The sequence below is a fragment of the Prionailurus bengalensis genome, chromosome B4 (genome assembly GCF_016509475.1).
Source record: "Prionailurus bengalensis isolate Pbe53 chromosome B4, Fcat_Pben_1.1_paternal_pri, whole genome shotgun sequence".
Taxonomy (NCBI): Eukaryota; Metazoa; Chordata; class Mammalia; order Carnivora; family Felidae; genus Prionailurus; species Prionailurus bengalensis.
In genome coordinates, this window is record NC_057358.1 from 43,116,980 (window position 1) to 43,132,132 (window position 15,153).

A 15,153-nucleotide genomic window follows, 5' to 3' on the forward strand; every position below is an offset into this window, starting at 1 on the left:
TCTGTGTCTCTACCTGCTTTTTGTAGCGCAGAGCGAGAGACGGGCAGGTACGTCACGAGGTTTCTTTTTAATGAACGCAGGACCCAAATAGCAACAGGATTGCCCAGTGGCTGGAAGTGATGCCGGAGCAAGGCATTGCGGACCTGTCCTTCCAACTGGCCCCAGAGGCGACGCTGGGCACCTATACCGTGGCAGTGGCTGGGGGCAAGACCTTTGGCACCTTCCTTGTGGAAGAATATGGTAGGTGGGAGAATCAGCAGGTCAGAGCGTTGGACAGAATCTTGCCCCCAAGTCAGCAAAGGTACAGTAAAATATGCTACGGGGAGGGATTCTTGATTCGTTTTTGAATCCTGGCTAAGCCAGCTAATAACGTTAGGAGCATTTTTGCCTTGCTCGTCCCCTCCCTTAACTTAATTCATTTAATTATCACTGTTTCTATATCCCTCTGTCTGCTGTCGGTAGGGGCCAAATCCTTTTTCTTGCCCATTTTTGTTTCCACTCTCCCCAGTGCTGCCTAAGTTTCAGGTGGATGTGGTGGAACCCAAGCAGTTGTCGACCGTGGAGGAGTCCTTCTTAGTGAAAATTTGTTGTAGGTGAGACTAGAGCTCTGGATCTGGTGGAGATTACAGCTATATGGAGAAGAGTGACAGGGGAGAGTGGTTATGGAGGCGGTGGTTAAGACTCGAGACATTTTATGCGGTCCAGAGCCGTGACTTCTCCCAGAACACATTTTCTTTTTTTGTTTTGTTTTGTTGGGGGGGGGGGTTGGGTTGTTTGTGTTTTGTTTTAGAAAGAGAGAGAGTGAGAGGGCACTCAAGCGGGGGAGGGGGGAGGAGACAGAGAGAGAGAGAGAGAGAGGGAGAGACTCTTAACCAGGGTCCACAGTCCACGCTCAGCACAGTGTCTGACATGGGGTTCGATCCCATGACCCTGGGATCATGATCTGAGCTGAAATCAAGAGTTGGACAGTCAACCGGCTGAGCTACCCAGGTGCCCCTACATTTTCTTTTTTTTTTTTTCTTATTTATTTATTTATTTTTGAGGGAGAAAGTGTGCATGAGCGGGGGAGGGGCAGAGAGAGAGAGAGGGAGGCAGACGATCCAAAGCAGGTTCAGCCCTGTCAGCAGCCAGTAAGCCCACCGTGGGACTCAGACTCACGAACGGTGAGATCATGGCCTGAGCGGAAGTCAGACGCTCCACTGACTATGCCACCCAGGTGCCCCTCAGCATTATTAGCTAGTGTCCGCTTTGGGCGGAACACAACAGTGAATCCGATGAGAAATCGGGGTAAGGAGAAAGAAAAGCATCGATCTCGGTCCTTCGGGTGGTGTTTGCTGTGTGGTGGCCGACACCCTAAGGCTTTGGGTAAAGCAGGGAAGTGGACCAGACCAGTGAAGGGTAGGACAGTCCGTGCTTCCAGAGGCTGGAGTACGGAAAAGACGGAAAAGTGGTGTCTCGGAAGAGGAGGGCTAGATCTCAAGTGGAATCTCCCAACCCTGACTTGTCATGCTTCTCTGGGTTAGGTACACCTACGGAAAGCCCATGCGAGGGGCAGCACAGGTATCCGTGTGTCAAAAGGCGTATACCCACCATTTTCCAGAGGCAGAATGGGAACAGCTACCCGACAGATGCAAGAACCTTTCTGGACAGGTGAGTAAAGGGGATGTAGCAAGGGAGACTTATTCCTGTGTCCGAAAGTAACTAAGCACCAATATACCGATACAGAAAAGTAGTAAAAACCCCAGAGTAGGAACCTTTTCACACAATCGTCGTCCCAGATCCAAAGCACAAGGCAGTCTTCTTTATTCTGAACAGGTGAAGTCTTTTAGAATCTGCCCTGGAGTCGAGAAATTACGCTAAATCCTTGCGAGGCACGATTTTCCTGCCCTGCAGTTGGTTCTTTCTCCCCCTTCTCCGATCTTGGAGCTTCAACGTTGCTTCATGATTATCTGTGTCGGAGGAGAGTTTTTCTTTCTTAAACGTGGCGAAACTAAAGTATGGAGATCAGAATTTCTGTCTACGGTATATTATCAAGTGGGAGTAGAAGTTAGGTGATTCATCCTCCCTTTCTCTCTCCCTGATTGCCTCACTAGACTGACAAGTCAGGATGCTTCTCAGCTTCCGTGGATATGTCCACCTTCAACCTCACTGGTTACACGTACAGCCACAGCATCAATATTGTGGCTACCATGGTGGAGGAAGGAACAGGTAAGTTGGACACTTCATTAAGAAAAGAGACAGGAGAAGGGCTGTCCTAGGAACAGAACCATCGACAGGGCTCAAGACCTACCCTCATTAGTGTTTGCGAACGAGTCTGTTCCTAGTTCACCGTCAAAGGGAAATGCCGGATTCCAATCTGTCATTCACTACCTATTTCCCCAAGAGTTGGGGGAGGAGGAGTTCGTTTGGGTCTTTGGCCGGAAATATGTTCAGTTTCATACGTCCAAGGTCGCACTGTCCTTTCAGGGATTTTACGTTACACACACCAGGCGTTTAGGTCATCAGACGTCTGGTTTCCCTCTTCAGGAGCAGAGGCCAATACCACTCAGGATATCTACATTTCTTCAGAAATGGGATCGATAACCTTTGAAGACACCAAAAATTTTTATTACCCCAATTTCCCCTTCACCGGGAAGGTATGTTGAAACCTGTCTCTACACCCAAAAGGTGCTTAACCATCCGCTGTTGCCTTCTTCCCGGAGACATATAATAATAGCTCATTTAACATGTTTTCTCAGTCCTTTACGTGTATTCGCCTGTCTAAGCCTCACAACGATCCAATGAGGTAGACGCTACTATTGGCCCCGTGTTACCGATGAGGAGACTGAGGCACAGAGAGGTTAAATGATTTTCCAAAAGTTATACAGCTAGTAAGTGGCACCTAGGATCAAACCCAGGCAGACTGCATCCAGAGTATATAGTCTTAATTCCTTGGGTTGTGCTGCCTTTAGTCTCCCATGAGATGTGCCTTGAATATTAATGTGACTTCGTTGCCTTTCCCAATGCCCGGGACTCGTACTCTAATGTCCAAATCTTTGAATTTTAGACCTGCACGGTATCTGGAGAAATCATCTAGTCTGGCTCCTCATCTAAGCAAGATTAAACGTGGCTTAACAGGGAGCCAATTATCGCTCCTTAAGCAGTTGCTTCAGAGATTTAAAAATTTCCTTTGTTGGAGTCTTCTTTCTGAAGACTCTCTAAAAAAAAAAAAATAATAATAATGTACAGAGAGGGGCGCCTGGGTGGCTTGGTCGATTAAGCGTCCGACTTCGGCTCAGGTCATGATCTCACGGTCCGTGAGTTCGAGCCCCGCGTCGGGCTCTGTGCCGACAGCTCAGAGCCTGGAGCCCGTTTCAGATTCTGTGTCTCCCTCTCTCTCTGCCCCTCCCCTGTTCATGCTCTGTCTCTCTCTGTCTCAAAAATAAACGTTAAAAAAAATTAAAAAAAAAATAATGTACAGAGAGCCTTGGAGGGGGGCAACCTGTGTAAATGAAGGGTCCTGAAGCTTCATTAGCTACGTGACAAATCTATTCCTGCTCCAGGCTGAGCTGCTTCTGTTTGCTTCTCACTTCCCCACAGATGTCAGGTTCCAATGCTTGAATCGCATCTACTTGTTTCTGGACTCTTTCGTGAAATGTATTCTTAGAGTTTCTTTTCTCACCTCACTTCACCTCATACTTGAACCGACTCCAGACCTAACCCTAACTCATGCCCTCATAACCTTCACCCTTTAGATAAGAGTTAGGGGCCATGACGGCTCCCCCCTCAAGAATCATTCAGCATTTCTGGTGATTTCTGGCATAAATGGAACCACCAACCAGACCCTAACTACTGACAACGATGGCCTTGCTCCCTTCGAGCTGGATACAGTCAGTTGGAATGGGAGAGATATTTCTCTGGAGGTAAGCACCGAAGAGGACACGCTTTCCGGTAAGGCTTCCCTGGAGGAAAACCTCAAACTTTTCCTGTTCTCTCCCCTCCTCCCTCACTTGTCATTCTGTCAGCATCATTCACCAGTCCTGCTTCCCAGTTGACAAAAACTTTTGTTGGTCTTTAATATCAACCGAATAAATTTTCCTTCAGGTAAACAATGTTATTTCTACTAATTCATCGTACGACTTATCCTCATCTCTACTTGATCCCATATTTAAAATCAGAGTAGGGGGGGGCGCCTGGGTGGCTCAGTCGGTTGAGCGGCCAACTTCGGCCCAGGTCACGAGCTCACGGTCCGTGAGTTCGAGCCCCGCGTCAGGCTCTGTGCTGACAGCTCGGAGCCTGGGGCCTGTTTCGGATTCTGTGTCTCCCTCTCTCTCTGCCCTCCCCTATTCATGCTCTGTCTCTCTCTGTCTCAAAAATAAATAAACGTTAAAATCAGAGTAGGGAGAGGGCACCTGGGTGGCTCAGTTGGTTGAGCATCCAAATTCGGCTCAGGTCACGATCTCAAGGTTTGTGAGTTCAAACCCCACGTCGGGCTCTCTGCTGTCAGTGTAGAGCCCGCTTCAGATCCTTTGTCCCCTTCTCTCTCTCTCTCTCTCTGCCCCTCCCCTGCTTGCTATCTCTCTCTCAATAATAAATAAACATGAAAAAATAAATAAAATAAAAGTAGAGTAGGGAGGACAAGATAATTCAGAGTCATTTTCTTCCCTCTATGTCCCTCCCTCCACCCGCTCTGAGGCCATTACTCATAAACATGGCAAAGAAGGAAACTGTGTTTTGGATAACTTCCAGGGAAGGCAACTCATACCAGTTATCAACTGTGACACGATGCTGCGCAACAAACAACCACAAAACTTTGGTATTATACAACCACAAGTGTGTCCCTCTGGGGGACTTCTTGTCCCTCTGGGGTAGTCAGGCAGCTCTGCTGGTCTTGAGGGGGGGGTGGTTCTTACATGCTGTGGCTCAACCGGCTGATGAAGGCCAGGCTCCCACGTCCCAGCAAACTAGTTCGGGTACATTCTTACAGCCACCACGGGGAGCGAGAGCAAAGGTCGACACGCAAGGGCTCTTCCAGGCCTCTCCCTCTCTTGCATATGCTCACATCCCGTTCCCGACAAGTCACATGGTGGGTCTGCAGTTAGACTAACAAACAGGGCAACACAAGACTATGTGGCAGAGGGCATTAATACCGGAGGGATGGATTGGGCCCATGAGTGCCATCGTTCACCATGCTGCTTAAGCAAACACATACAATTTGTGTGGTGGCTCATTTAAGTAATTGTTTATATAAGGCCTCACTCAGTCACTCTACTTAGAAATAATCTTCATTTTTTCCCCCTCTTTTTTTTTTTTATTTTTTATGTGAATTCTAGCTAGGTAACCTACAGTACAATATTGGTTTCAGGAGTAGAGTTTAGTGATTCATCACTTACAGACAATGCCCAGTGCTCATCCCAGCGAGTGCCCTCCTCAATGCCCATCACCCATTTAGCCCATCCTCTACTCACCTCCCTCCATCAACCCTCAGTTTGCTCCCTGTTGTTAAGAAGCTCTTATGGTTTGGGGCCCCCGGGTGGCTCAGTCGGTTAAGCGTCCGACTTTGGCTCAGGTCCTGATCTCACAGTTCGTGGGTTTGAGCCCCACGTCTGTCTCCGTGCTGACAGCTCAGAGCCTGGAACCTGCTTCGGATTCTGTGTCTCCCTCTCTCTCTGCCCCACCCCCACTCGCACTCTGCCTCTCTCTCTCTGAAAAATAAATAAACATTTAAAAAAATTAAAAAAAAAAGAAACTCTTATGGTTTGTTTCCCTCTCTCTCTCTTTTTTCCTTCCCCCCCTTCTCATATGTTCATCTCTTTCGTTCCTTAATAGAAATGATTATTTAAAAAAATTTTTTTAACGTTTATTAAAAAAAAATTTTTTTTAACGTTTATTTATTTATTTTTTTTTATTTTTAAAAAATTTTTTTTTGTTTGTTTGTTTCAACGTTTATTTATTTTTGGGACAGAGAGAGACAGAGCATGAACGGGGGAGGGGCAGAGAGAGAGGGAGACACAGAATCGGAAACAGGCTCCAGGCTCCGAGCCATCATCAGCCCAGAGCCCGACGCGGGGCTCGAACTCACGGACCGCGAGATCGTGACCTGGCTGAAGTCGGACGCTTAACCGACTGCGCCACCCAGGCGCCCCTAACGTTTATTTATTTTTGAGACAGAGAGAGACAGAGCATGAACAGGGGAGGGTCAGAGAGAGGGAGACACAGAATCTGAAACAGGCTCCAGGCTCCGAGCTGTCAGCACAGAGCCCGACGCGGGGCTCGAACTCACAGACTGTGAGATCATGACCTGAGCTGAAGTCGACTGCTTAACCGACTGAGCCACCCAGGCGCCCCTAGAAATGATTTTTTTTTTTTTAACGTTTTTTTTAATTTTTTATTTTTGAGACAGAGAGAGACAGAGCATGAACGGGGGAGGGGCAGAGAGAGAGGGAGACACAGAATCGGAAACAGGCTCCAGGCTCTGAGCCATCAGCCCAGAGCCTGACGCGGGGCTCGAACTCACGGACCGGAGATCGTGACCTGGCTGAAGTTGGACGCTTAACCGACTGCGCCACCCAGGCGCCCCTAGAAATGATTATTTTTAACCTTACTATCCTTTACACCTGGTTTTCTTATCCCTAGGATGTATTCTTTGATTTCTGTGTAATCTTAGTCATGCTTATCTACATCTCTTGCATCAGTCCGTGAAGGTTTATCACCCACAATTGAGCATCACTTGAAAACTATAATTTCACTCGTCTACATACCAAAGTGCTGCTGCACATAACCACTGTTACGGATTCCTCAATCATCCTTAGCTGGACCTCTAGTAAAACATCCACAGGCCATTCTTAGGCAGTGAAGATTGGAGAGAGATGGTTTTGAAAACCGTAAGAAGTCCATGGGGTTACTATGGTGGGGGCATGGGTTAAAGCCTTTTTCTTTCTCTTTTCTTAGGGCAGATTCCAAATGGAAGATCTGGTATATAAGCCAGAACAGGTGCCTCATTACTACCGGAACGACTATCTGCGCCTGCAGGCCTTCTACAACACAACTCGTAGCTTCCTTGGCATCCGCCAGCCAAACGGAGTCTTGGCATGTGGCCAGCCCCAGGAAGTGCTGGTGGATTATTACATTGATCCCGCTGATGCGATCCCTGCCCAGGAAGTCATCTTCTCCTACTATGTGAGACAGGGCAAGGAGGGCTGGGGAAAGTGCACGAGGGAAGGAAAGGAAATGAGGAGAGTGAGACGGAGAGGGTGATTTATGTCGAGAGACACAGTGCAAGTCACGTGGGTAATTTCAAAATGTTTAGAAGCCGTAGTTAAAAGAATGAAAGGAATAGGTCACACTAATTTAAAAAATACATTTTAGGGGCACCTGGCTGGCTCAGTCAGGGGAAGAGGCAGCTCTTGCTCTTAGGGTCATGAGTTCAAGCCCCACACTGGGTGTAGAGATTATATATATATAAAATATTATGTATATGTGTGTATGTAATATATGTATATATACATATACACACACATATATACATAATATATAATATATACATGTATGTAATATACATGTATGTATTATACATGTAATATACATGTAATATATGTGTGTGTATGTAATATATGTATATATACATATACACACACATATATACATAATATATAATATATACATGTATGTAATATACATGTATTACATATATATGTATATGTAATATACATAATACATAATATATACGTATATATAATATACATAATATATAATATATACATGTATGTATATATGTATATAATGTGTATGTGTATATATGTATATATGTATGTATGTGTATATGTATAATAATACATATATATGTATGTACACATATGTATGTATAATAATACATATATATGTATATATACACATATATACATAATATATAATACATACATATATGTATAATAATACATATATGTATATACACACATATATACATAATATATAATCATACATATATGCATAACAATACATATATGCATATATGCATAATATATAATACATACATATATGTATAATAATACATATCTATATGTGTATATATACAGAATATATAATACATACATATATGTACGTATATATGTGTATATACACACATATGTATATATACACACACACATACACACGTGTATACATGTATATATGTATACATTTAACCCAGTATATCCAACATATGATCGTGTCAACCTGAAATCAACACCAAAATTATTAATAGATATTTTACACTTCTTGTTGCAGCTGAGTTCCAAGTCTCTGAAACTCAAAGTGTGTATTTTCTAGTAGCCACCTTTCAAGGGCTCCAGCAGTCACATGTGGCTCGTGCTACTGTATTGCACAGTGTCGGTGTAAAGAATGGGGGTGGATGTGAAAAAAAAGAGATTTTAGAAAGGAGCCCAGGGAAACTGGGACGATAAAACGAAGAATTAAGGAGAACACGTTGCTGGTCAGGGCTGAATGGGAGCTGGGTGCGTGAACGGGGGAGAGGGTGCGGAGGGGCTGGGACTCAGGACAAATTTCATTCTGTGATTCATTGGTCAGTAATTTAAAAATAGATGATAAAGGTTAAAATTAACATTGATAGCAGCTTTGTGGTGTGAGTAAAATCACAACTTGTGGCTTGATAGGCGGCTTTACTGGTCACCTTGGTGATAGCGGGGAATTAGATTTGTGTAAAGCCCGGGTTTGCCGGGGCCCAGAGTCTCTATTCTCTTATCACCCTCTCCAAGTTTCTGAGGGATTTTCTCCCCATTGATTCATTTCAGTGTCTTCGCGCAGAAACAATCATCCTGACCAAACAGGATGAGGAGGGGTAGACAACATGAGGAGTCAGAGTGCTAACACGGGCACTGTCTTCGGGACAGGAGTGTGGGGACAGCCGGGCGGCGGGTGGATGGGCTGATCAGTGTGGAAGGGCTGAGGGCCAGCTGAGAGTCTGAAGAGCCGGCCCTAGAGCCCTTGAATACAGTCTGAGCTGACAGCCTGCTCAGAAACAGTTTCACTGAATTTGGTTTCAAGTGAGTGAACAGGGAGAGTTCGAGGAGGGGATTTCTCCCCCGAAGAGTCAAATGTCAGAAGGGCTCAAGGCAGTTTAAAGTGCACTTGTTTCCATTGAATTCTGAATCAAGCGATTAAAAAAAAAGTTATGAAGACGGATGGATTTTGGGTTAACTTCATGTTACAAGGAGTATAAGAGAATCAAACCTGGAGACCCTCAAGAATCGGTGGACAGCTCTCTATTGTGAAGAATGGCTTCTGTTCCGTTTGGCCCCGAAGTAATGATGACCTTTGTCTCCTCCCATCCTTGGCCGTGGTTCTCGGGAGCGCCTCCAAGAGGAAGGGTCATCAAGGCTCATGGTGCCATCCGACATTTGACAAACTGACGGATGCGGCATGAAGCACTGAGCCAGGCTCTGGAACTAAGAAAGGAGACTTTCCTTATGCAGAGAGGCAGGGATGCTCCACAAGTAGGGTCCCATAACTTCTGTGCGGTTGATGATTTTTTTTTTTTTCTTTTCTCTTTTTTAGGTAGTGGGGAAAGGGCGTTTGGAGATAGAGGGGCAGAAACACCTGAATTCTGAGAAGGAAGGTGAGTGTTTAGGCTTCCACTGAAAGATGAAAGGATATCTTCAACTTCCAGGAAGCTCTTGTTATCCCAGAAGCAACAGAGAAGAAGCAATGAGAGAATACCACTGATCACCACAGGGCAGGAGAATGGGGGGGGGGGGGGGCGCAGCTAGGGCAACGAGAGGCGTAGACTTGTGGTTGGAGGTCATGGGTAGACGAGCGCGCATTCTCATCCCTGTGTATCCCCTCTTCTTTTCCAGGAATGAAAGGCTCCTTCTCCATCTCCCTGACCTTCACTTCCAGACTAGCCCCTCATCCTTCTCTGGTGATCTATGCCATTTTTCCCAGCGGAGCGGTTATAGCCGACAAAATTCAGTTCTCAGTAGAGATGTGTTTTGACAATCAGGTAAAATGGCAGTTGAGGAAGGTGAAGAAAAGGTCTGGGCAGAGAGAGAGAGAGAGAGAGAGAGAGAGATCTTGTGTATGCTGGGGCTGGAGATCAGGCAGGGACAGAGGAATAGGAAGATAATAGGGAGGCGGATGTCATTATCGTATTTATATCTTCAGGATGTTTTGTTGAAATCGCTCTCTTTCTTTTTAGAAAGTCATGCCGGGGAAACTGTGTATTCTACCCAGGTCTTCTTTCTTTTTAGTTTCTGCCTCGTAAACTTCCTGTGTTATTCTGTGCCGTGCTGCTCGCTTTTTCCAGCTGTACCGCAAGGGCACTAGTTCTAAAAGGGCCAGACTTTAAAAAAAAAAAAAAAAAATCAGTATAAAAGCGAAGGAATGGGCCCCGATGCCAGAACTGGGGCATATTGGCAGATGAGGCAAATTATGTTGTTTCTCCCCGTCTCCGGGCTGACCTGATCCCCAAGTTATACTTTTCCCTTCCCCAGGTTTCCCTTGGCTTCTCACCTTCCCAGCAGCTTCCAGGAGCAGATGTGGAAATACAGCTGCAGGCAACTCCTGGGTCCCTGTGTGCCGTCCGGGCGGTGGATAAGAGTGTCTCACTGCTGAGGCCAGAGAGAGAGCTGAGCAACAATTCTGTGAGTAGTCTGCTACTGGGGCGGGAAGAGAAGACAGTGTGTGACTGCATTCGAACAAAAGATGGATTTCAGGGGGTGAGAAAGAAAGGCTGAGGGAAAGCCTTATGGTAGAAAAGCTGGTGGGGAAACAGAGGTAAACTGATGGCATGAAAGGCAGGGCTCACGTGGGCATAGAAGTAGGAAAGATGTAATAGGAGTTAAGGGTGACAGATTATTGAGGAAGGTGAGAAAGGGGGGGGGGGCCTGGGTGGCTCAGTCGGTTCAGTGTCTGACTCTTGATTTTGGCTCAGGTCACGATCTCGTGGTTCGTAAGTCCGAGCGCCCCGAGCTCTGTGCTGTCAGCACAGAGCCTGCTTGGAATCTTCTCTCTCTCTCTCTCTCTCTCTGCCCCTCCCCCATTCACATACATTTCTCTCTCTCTCAAAATAAAGAAATGAGCTTTAAAAAACCTTTAGAAAATGGTGAAAAAGGGGTCAAAACTGTAGAGGTAGGGGAGATTTTGTGATGCAGTAAATACAGGAAGATTTCGGGAGTAACGAAGAGAAATAACACGAGGGCGGTGAGCTGTGGCACCACAGTCCGAGAGAAGTTTCTCTACTGATTTCACTGTGTCAATAGTTTATTTCCTTTTCCCTTCCTGTTTCAGATCTATAGGATGTTCTCATTCTGGTATGGTCACTACCCCCATCAGGTGGCTGAATATGATGAGTGTCCAATGTCTGGCTTCTGGAACTCTCCACAAACCCTCTCGGTTATGTGGAGGCCTTGGTTCTCTGAACGTGTGGACCTTTTCCATTTTTTCCAGGTAGATGTTCTTACCCGTTTTGTTCTTGTAGAAACAATGGTGGTGGTGGGCGGAGGAAATTTCTTACCTAAAAAAAGCAGAGAGACTCATGTGGGCACTGAGGGGATAAAACCTTGGAAGAAACTCCTAATACGTGAGGTAGCCTCTCCTGGTCCTTATCCTGGGAGAAGGTACCCAACTGCCCAAGTGCATTGGAAGAGGGCCACCGTGAGAGGCTGTGTGCAGCCTCTTTCCATCATTATAAACAACACATGAGTAGAAGTTAAGTACTTTGTGAGTAGGAGTTGGGGACGCCGAGGCCTCAGTCTGACCGGAAGTCTCTGAAGTCAGGAACCATGTCTTGTTCATCTTTGTATTCTCTCTCATGACTGATCCTTCATAATACTCAATGGGTTTTTGTTGAATTGACTGAGCCGATATGGTTCCTGCCCTCAGACAGTTCAGGCTAAATCAAATAATGAGGGCACAGTGACTAACGTTTGGAAGAAGCATGAAATATATTTGACAATGAAATAAGTGGCTTACTATTCAGTGATAAAAAGAAGGATGAGATCTTGTCATTTGCGTCCACATGGGTGGATCTTGAGGGCGTTATGCTCAATGACATACGTCAGTCAGAGAAAGGCAGATACCATGTGATCTCACTTCTATGTGGAACCTAAACGACAAGAACAACAAGCTCATAGAATAATTTGGTGGCTGCCAGAGACAGTGGGCATGGGGTGTGCAAAATGAGTAAGGGTTGTCAAAAGGCACAGACATCTGGTTTAAAAGAAGTCCTGGGGATGTAACATATAGTATGGCGACCGCATGGCTAATAATATTGTATTACATATTTGAAAGTTGCTGAAAGAATAGATCTTGAAAGTTCTCATCGCAAGAAAAAAACATCTTTTTTGTACCCAGGTGTGGTGATGGATGTCAACTAGGCTTATTCTGGTGATCATTATGCAGAGTATATATTTAAAACATTGAAATTTTTAAAATTTCTGGCTGACGGAAGTGAACAAAACTTGGCGGCTGAGTGTTGGGGAATAAACACCTGTATCACAGTTAACAGGAAAAGAAGGCTTGGTTCAACCCTTTGAGGATAGACTGCCTAGGCAGTAGCCCACATAGTAAGGGAGGGGACCACTTTAACTCTTCGTCCTCCGGTTTCTTTGGTGCCTATCAGGACATGGGCCTGAAAATACTGTCCAATGCCCAGATTAAGAAGCCAGTAGATTGCAGTCACCAGTCTCTAAAGCACAGCATTGCGGTGGCGGAAGGTAAGCTACCTGTGTAGCTTAAATCGTGGAACTCCGGAAGTGCACTCTTTGCTTCCTGTTCCTGTTGCCTCCGGTCCGAGTGATAATGGCTTGCCGGTCATGGATGCAGGCAGCCAGATCTCTCTCTGGGGAGCACTTTTGAAGCTTGAAGCCCTTACCTATTCATCCCCTGGCCAAACCTCCTCATCTGTCACTTCCCCCTGATGGCCTTGAGACTAGTCGGTTCCTCGGTACTCCCTCCTCCTTGTCTCTGACTTGTTCTCCATTTCCCTCTAAATTTCTTGGTCGTAGTTCCTCTGCCTCAGCTTATCGTACAACAGAAGTCTTTGGGGAGAGCCCGCGTGGCTCAATTGGTTAAGCATTCGACTCTTGATATCGGCTCGGGTCATGATCTCAGGGTCGTGGGACTGAGCCTCACCTTGGGCTCCACATTGAACATGGAGCCTGCTTGAGATTCTCTCTCTCCCTCTGTCTCTCTTCCCCGCCCCTACTCGCACGTGTGAGAGGTCTCTCTCCCTCTCTCTCTCTCTCTCCCAAAAGTCTTCTGTTTTCCCAAATTCCCTTATTCTTGTTCTCCTCAGCAAATTATGGTAATCGTCTAGTGAGTTTTGAATCATCATCATCTTCATCACTTCAGTCAGAGGATCCTCAGATCCGCCAGTATTTCCCAGAGACTTGGCTCTGGGATCTGTTTCCTGTTGGGTAAGTGATGCCTCAAAGATATAGCAAGATTGTACCTTGTGGAGTCAGCAGCGAATTCAGAGTCAGATCATTTTTTTTTTTAATTTTTTGTTTTTTACATGTATTTATTTTTGAGAGACAGAAAGAGATGGAGCACAAGTCAGGGAGGGGCAGAGAGAGAAGGAGACAGAGAATCCAAAGCAGGCTCCAGGCTCTGAGCCATCAGCACAGAGCCCGACATGGAGCTCGAACTCACAAGCCATGAGATCATGACCTGATCCAAAGTCAGACTGAGCCAACCGACTGAGCCACCCAGGCACCCCAGAGATAATGTGTTTTTTTTTTTTTAAGACATGGATTTACTTATTTATTTTTAAAATTTATTATTTTTTTAAATTTTAATTTAGAGAGAAAGTGCAATGGGGCGCCTGGGTGGCGCAGTCGGCTAAGCGTCCGACTTCAGCCAGGTCACGATCTCGCGGTCTGTGAGTTCGAGCCCCGCGTCAGGCTCTGGGCTGATGGCTCGGAGCCTGGAGCCTGTTTCCGATTCTGTGTCTCCCTCTCTCTCTGCCCCTCCCCCATTCATGCTCTGTCTCTCTCTGTCCCAAAAATAAATAAACGTTGAAAAAAAAAAATAGAGAGAGAGTGCAAGCAGGAGAGGGGCAGAGGGCGAGAGGGAATCTTACGCAGGCTCCACGCTCAGCACAGAGCCCGGCCCGGGGCTCATGACAAGCTCATCTCAAGGCTCCTGTGTCCAAAAAGTACATGAAAAGATGCTCCATATCGCTAATCAGAGAAATGCAAGTGAGAACCCCGACGAGATCGCACCTCACAGATTCAGGGGCACTGGCTCTTTTAGATACGTGGGTCCACACGTGCCCACCTGCTCTTACCCCCTCCTCTACGCAGCCACCCCCTTCTCCCATATTTGTACATCCTCACTCCCCCCCGAAGGGTCACACTCTGAGGCTGGCATGTTCCTCAGTTCGGCTGCCTTTTTTACCTTCCCCCCACCTCCGTGACAACAACAAATGACTTCTGCAGGTGAACTGATAGCTTCCTCCACAGTGTTCTCCTTGTCCTGCTGTGTGTGCGTGCCTCACCTGGGTTCTGTGTTCTCACAGTAACTCAGGGAAGGAGGCTGTCCACGTCACGGTTCCTGACACTATCACCGAGTGGAAGGCCATGACTTTCTGCACCTCCCAGACTAGCGGCTTTGGTCTGTCACCCACTGTTGGACTGACTGCTTTCAAACCATTCTTTGTTGATCTGACTCTCCCTTACTCAGTAGTTCGAGGGGAATCTTTTCGCCTTACTGCCACCATCTTCAATTATCTAAAGGACTGCATCAGGGTAAGAGCCGAGATACGGGAATCTCTGACCCCGGGAAAGAGATGGGACGCGATTCCCCGTTTTCCTAAGCCTCTGTGCGTGGCTTCCTGTACTCAGACCCTTTATATTTCCTAAACATCTTTAGGTTCACACTCACCTGGCTAAATCCGATGAGTACCAGGTGGAATCGTGGACAGGTCCTCAGGACTCCAGCTGTCTCTGTGCTGATGAAGCAAAAAGCTATCACTGGAATATCACAGCTATCAAGTTGGGTAAGAGGAGGAGGGGGTGGAGGGAGCAAGAGAAGCATAGAGCAAAGCTCAGTCATTGAGAACGTTACCCTTTCCTCTCCTGCGTTCGCTTTGTTCTTGCTTTTTCCTTTTATTTGCCTCTATTTTTGCCCTCTAAGCCTATGCCATCAATAAATAAGCAAATGCTCTTTGATCGACGA

General features: G+C 46.2%; 1 protein-coding gene across 1 annotated transcript in view; it reads left to right on the plus strand.

Moving 5' to 3' along the window:
• Window positions 1–38: 38 nt before the first annotated feature.
• Window positions 39–15,153, plus strand: part of A2ML1 (alpha-2-macroglobulin like 1) — a 34,460-nt gene continuing 19,345 nt past the window's right edge. The window contains exons 1-15 of the mRNA XM_043561814.1: window positions 39–240; window positions 509–593; window positions 1,524–1,650; window positions 2,094–2,208; window positions 2,527–2,636; window positions 3,735–3,902; window positions 6,931–7,158; window positions 9,532–9,592; window positions 9,831–9,976; window positions 10,467–10,616; window positions 11,263–11,421; window positions 12,596–12,689; window positions 13,271–13,391; window positions 14,495–14,723; window positions 14,848–14,974. Of these exons, the coding sequence (XP_043417749.1) occupies window positions 120–240; window positions 509–593; window positions 1,524–1,650; window positions 2,094–2,208; window positions 2,527–2,636; window positions 3,735–3,902; window positions 6,931–7,158; window positions 9,532–9,592; window positions 9,831–9,976; window positions 10,467–10,616; window positions 11,263–11,421; window positions 12,596–12,689; window positions 13,271–13,391; window positions 14,495–14,723; window positions 14,848–14,974 (2,041 nt within the window). The 5' untranslated portion in view covers window positions 39–119. The remainder of the gene's footprint in view (window positions 241–508; window positions 594–1,523; window positions 1,651–2,093; window positions 2,209–2,526; window positions 2,637–3,734; window positions 3,903–6,930; window positions 7,159–9,531; window positions 9,593–9,830; window positions 9,977–10,466; window positions 10,617–11,262; window positions 11,422–12,595; window positions 12,690–13,270; window positions 13,392–14,494; window positions 14,724–14,847; window positions 14,975–15,153) is intronic.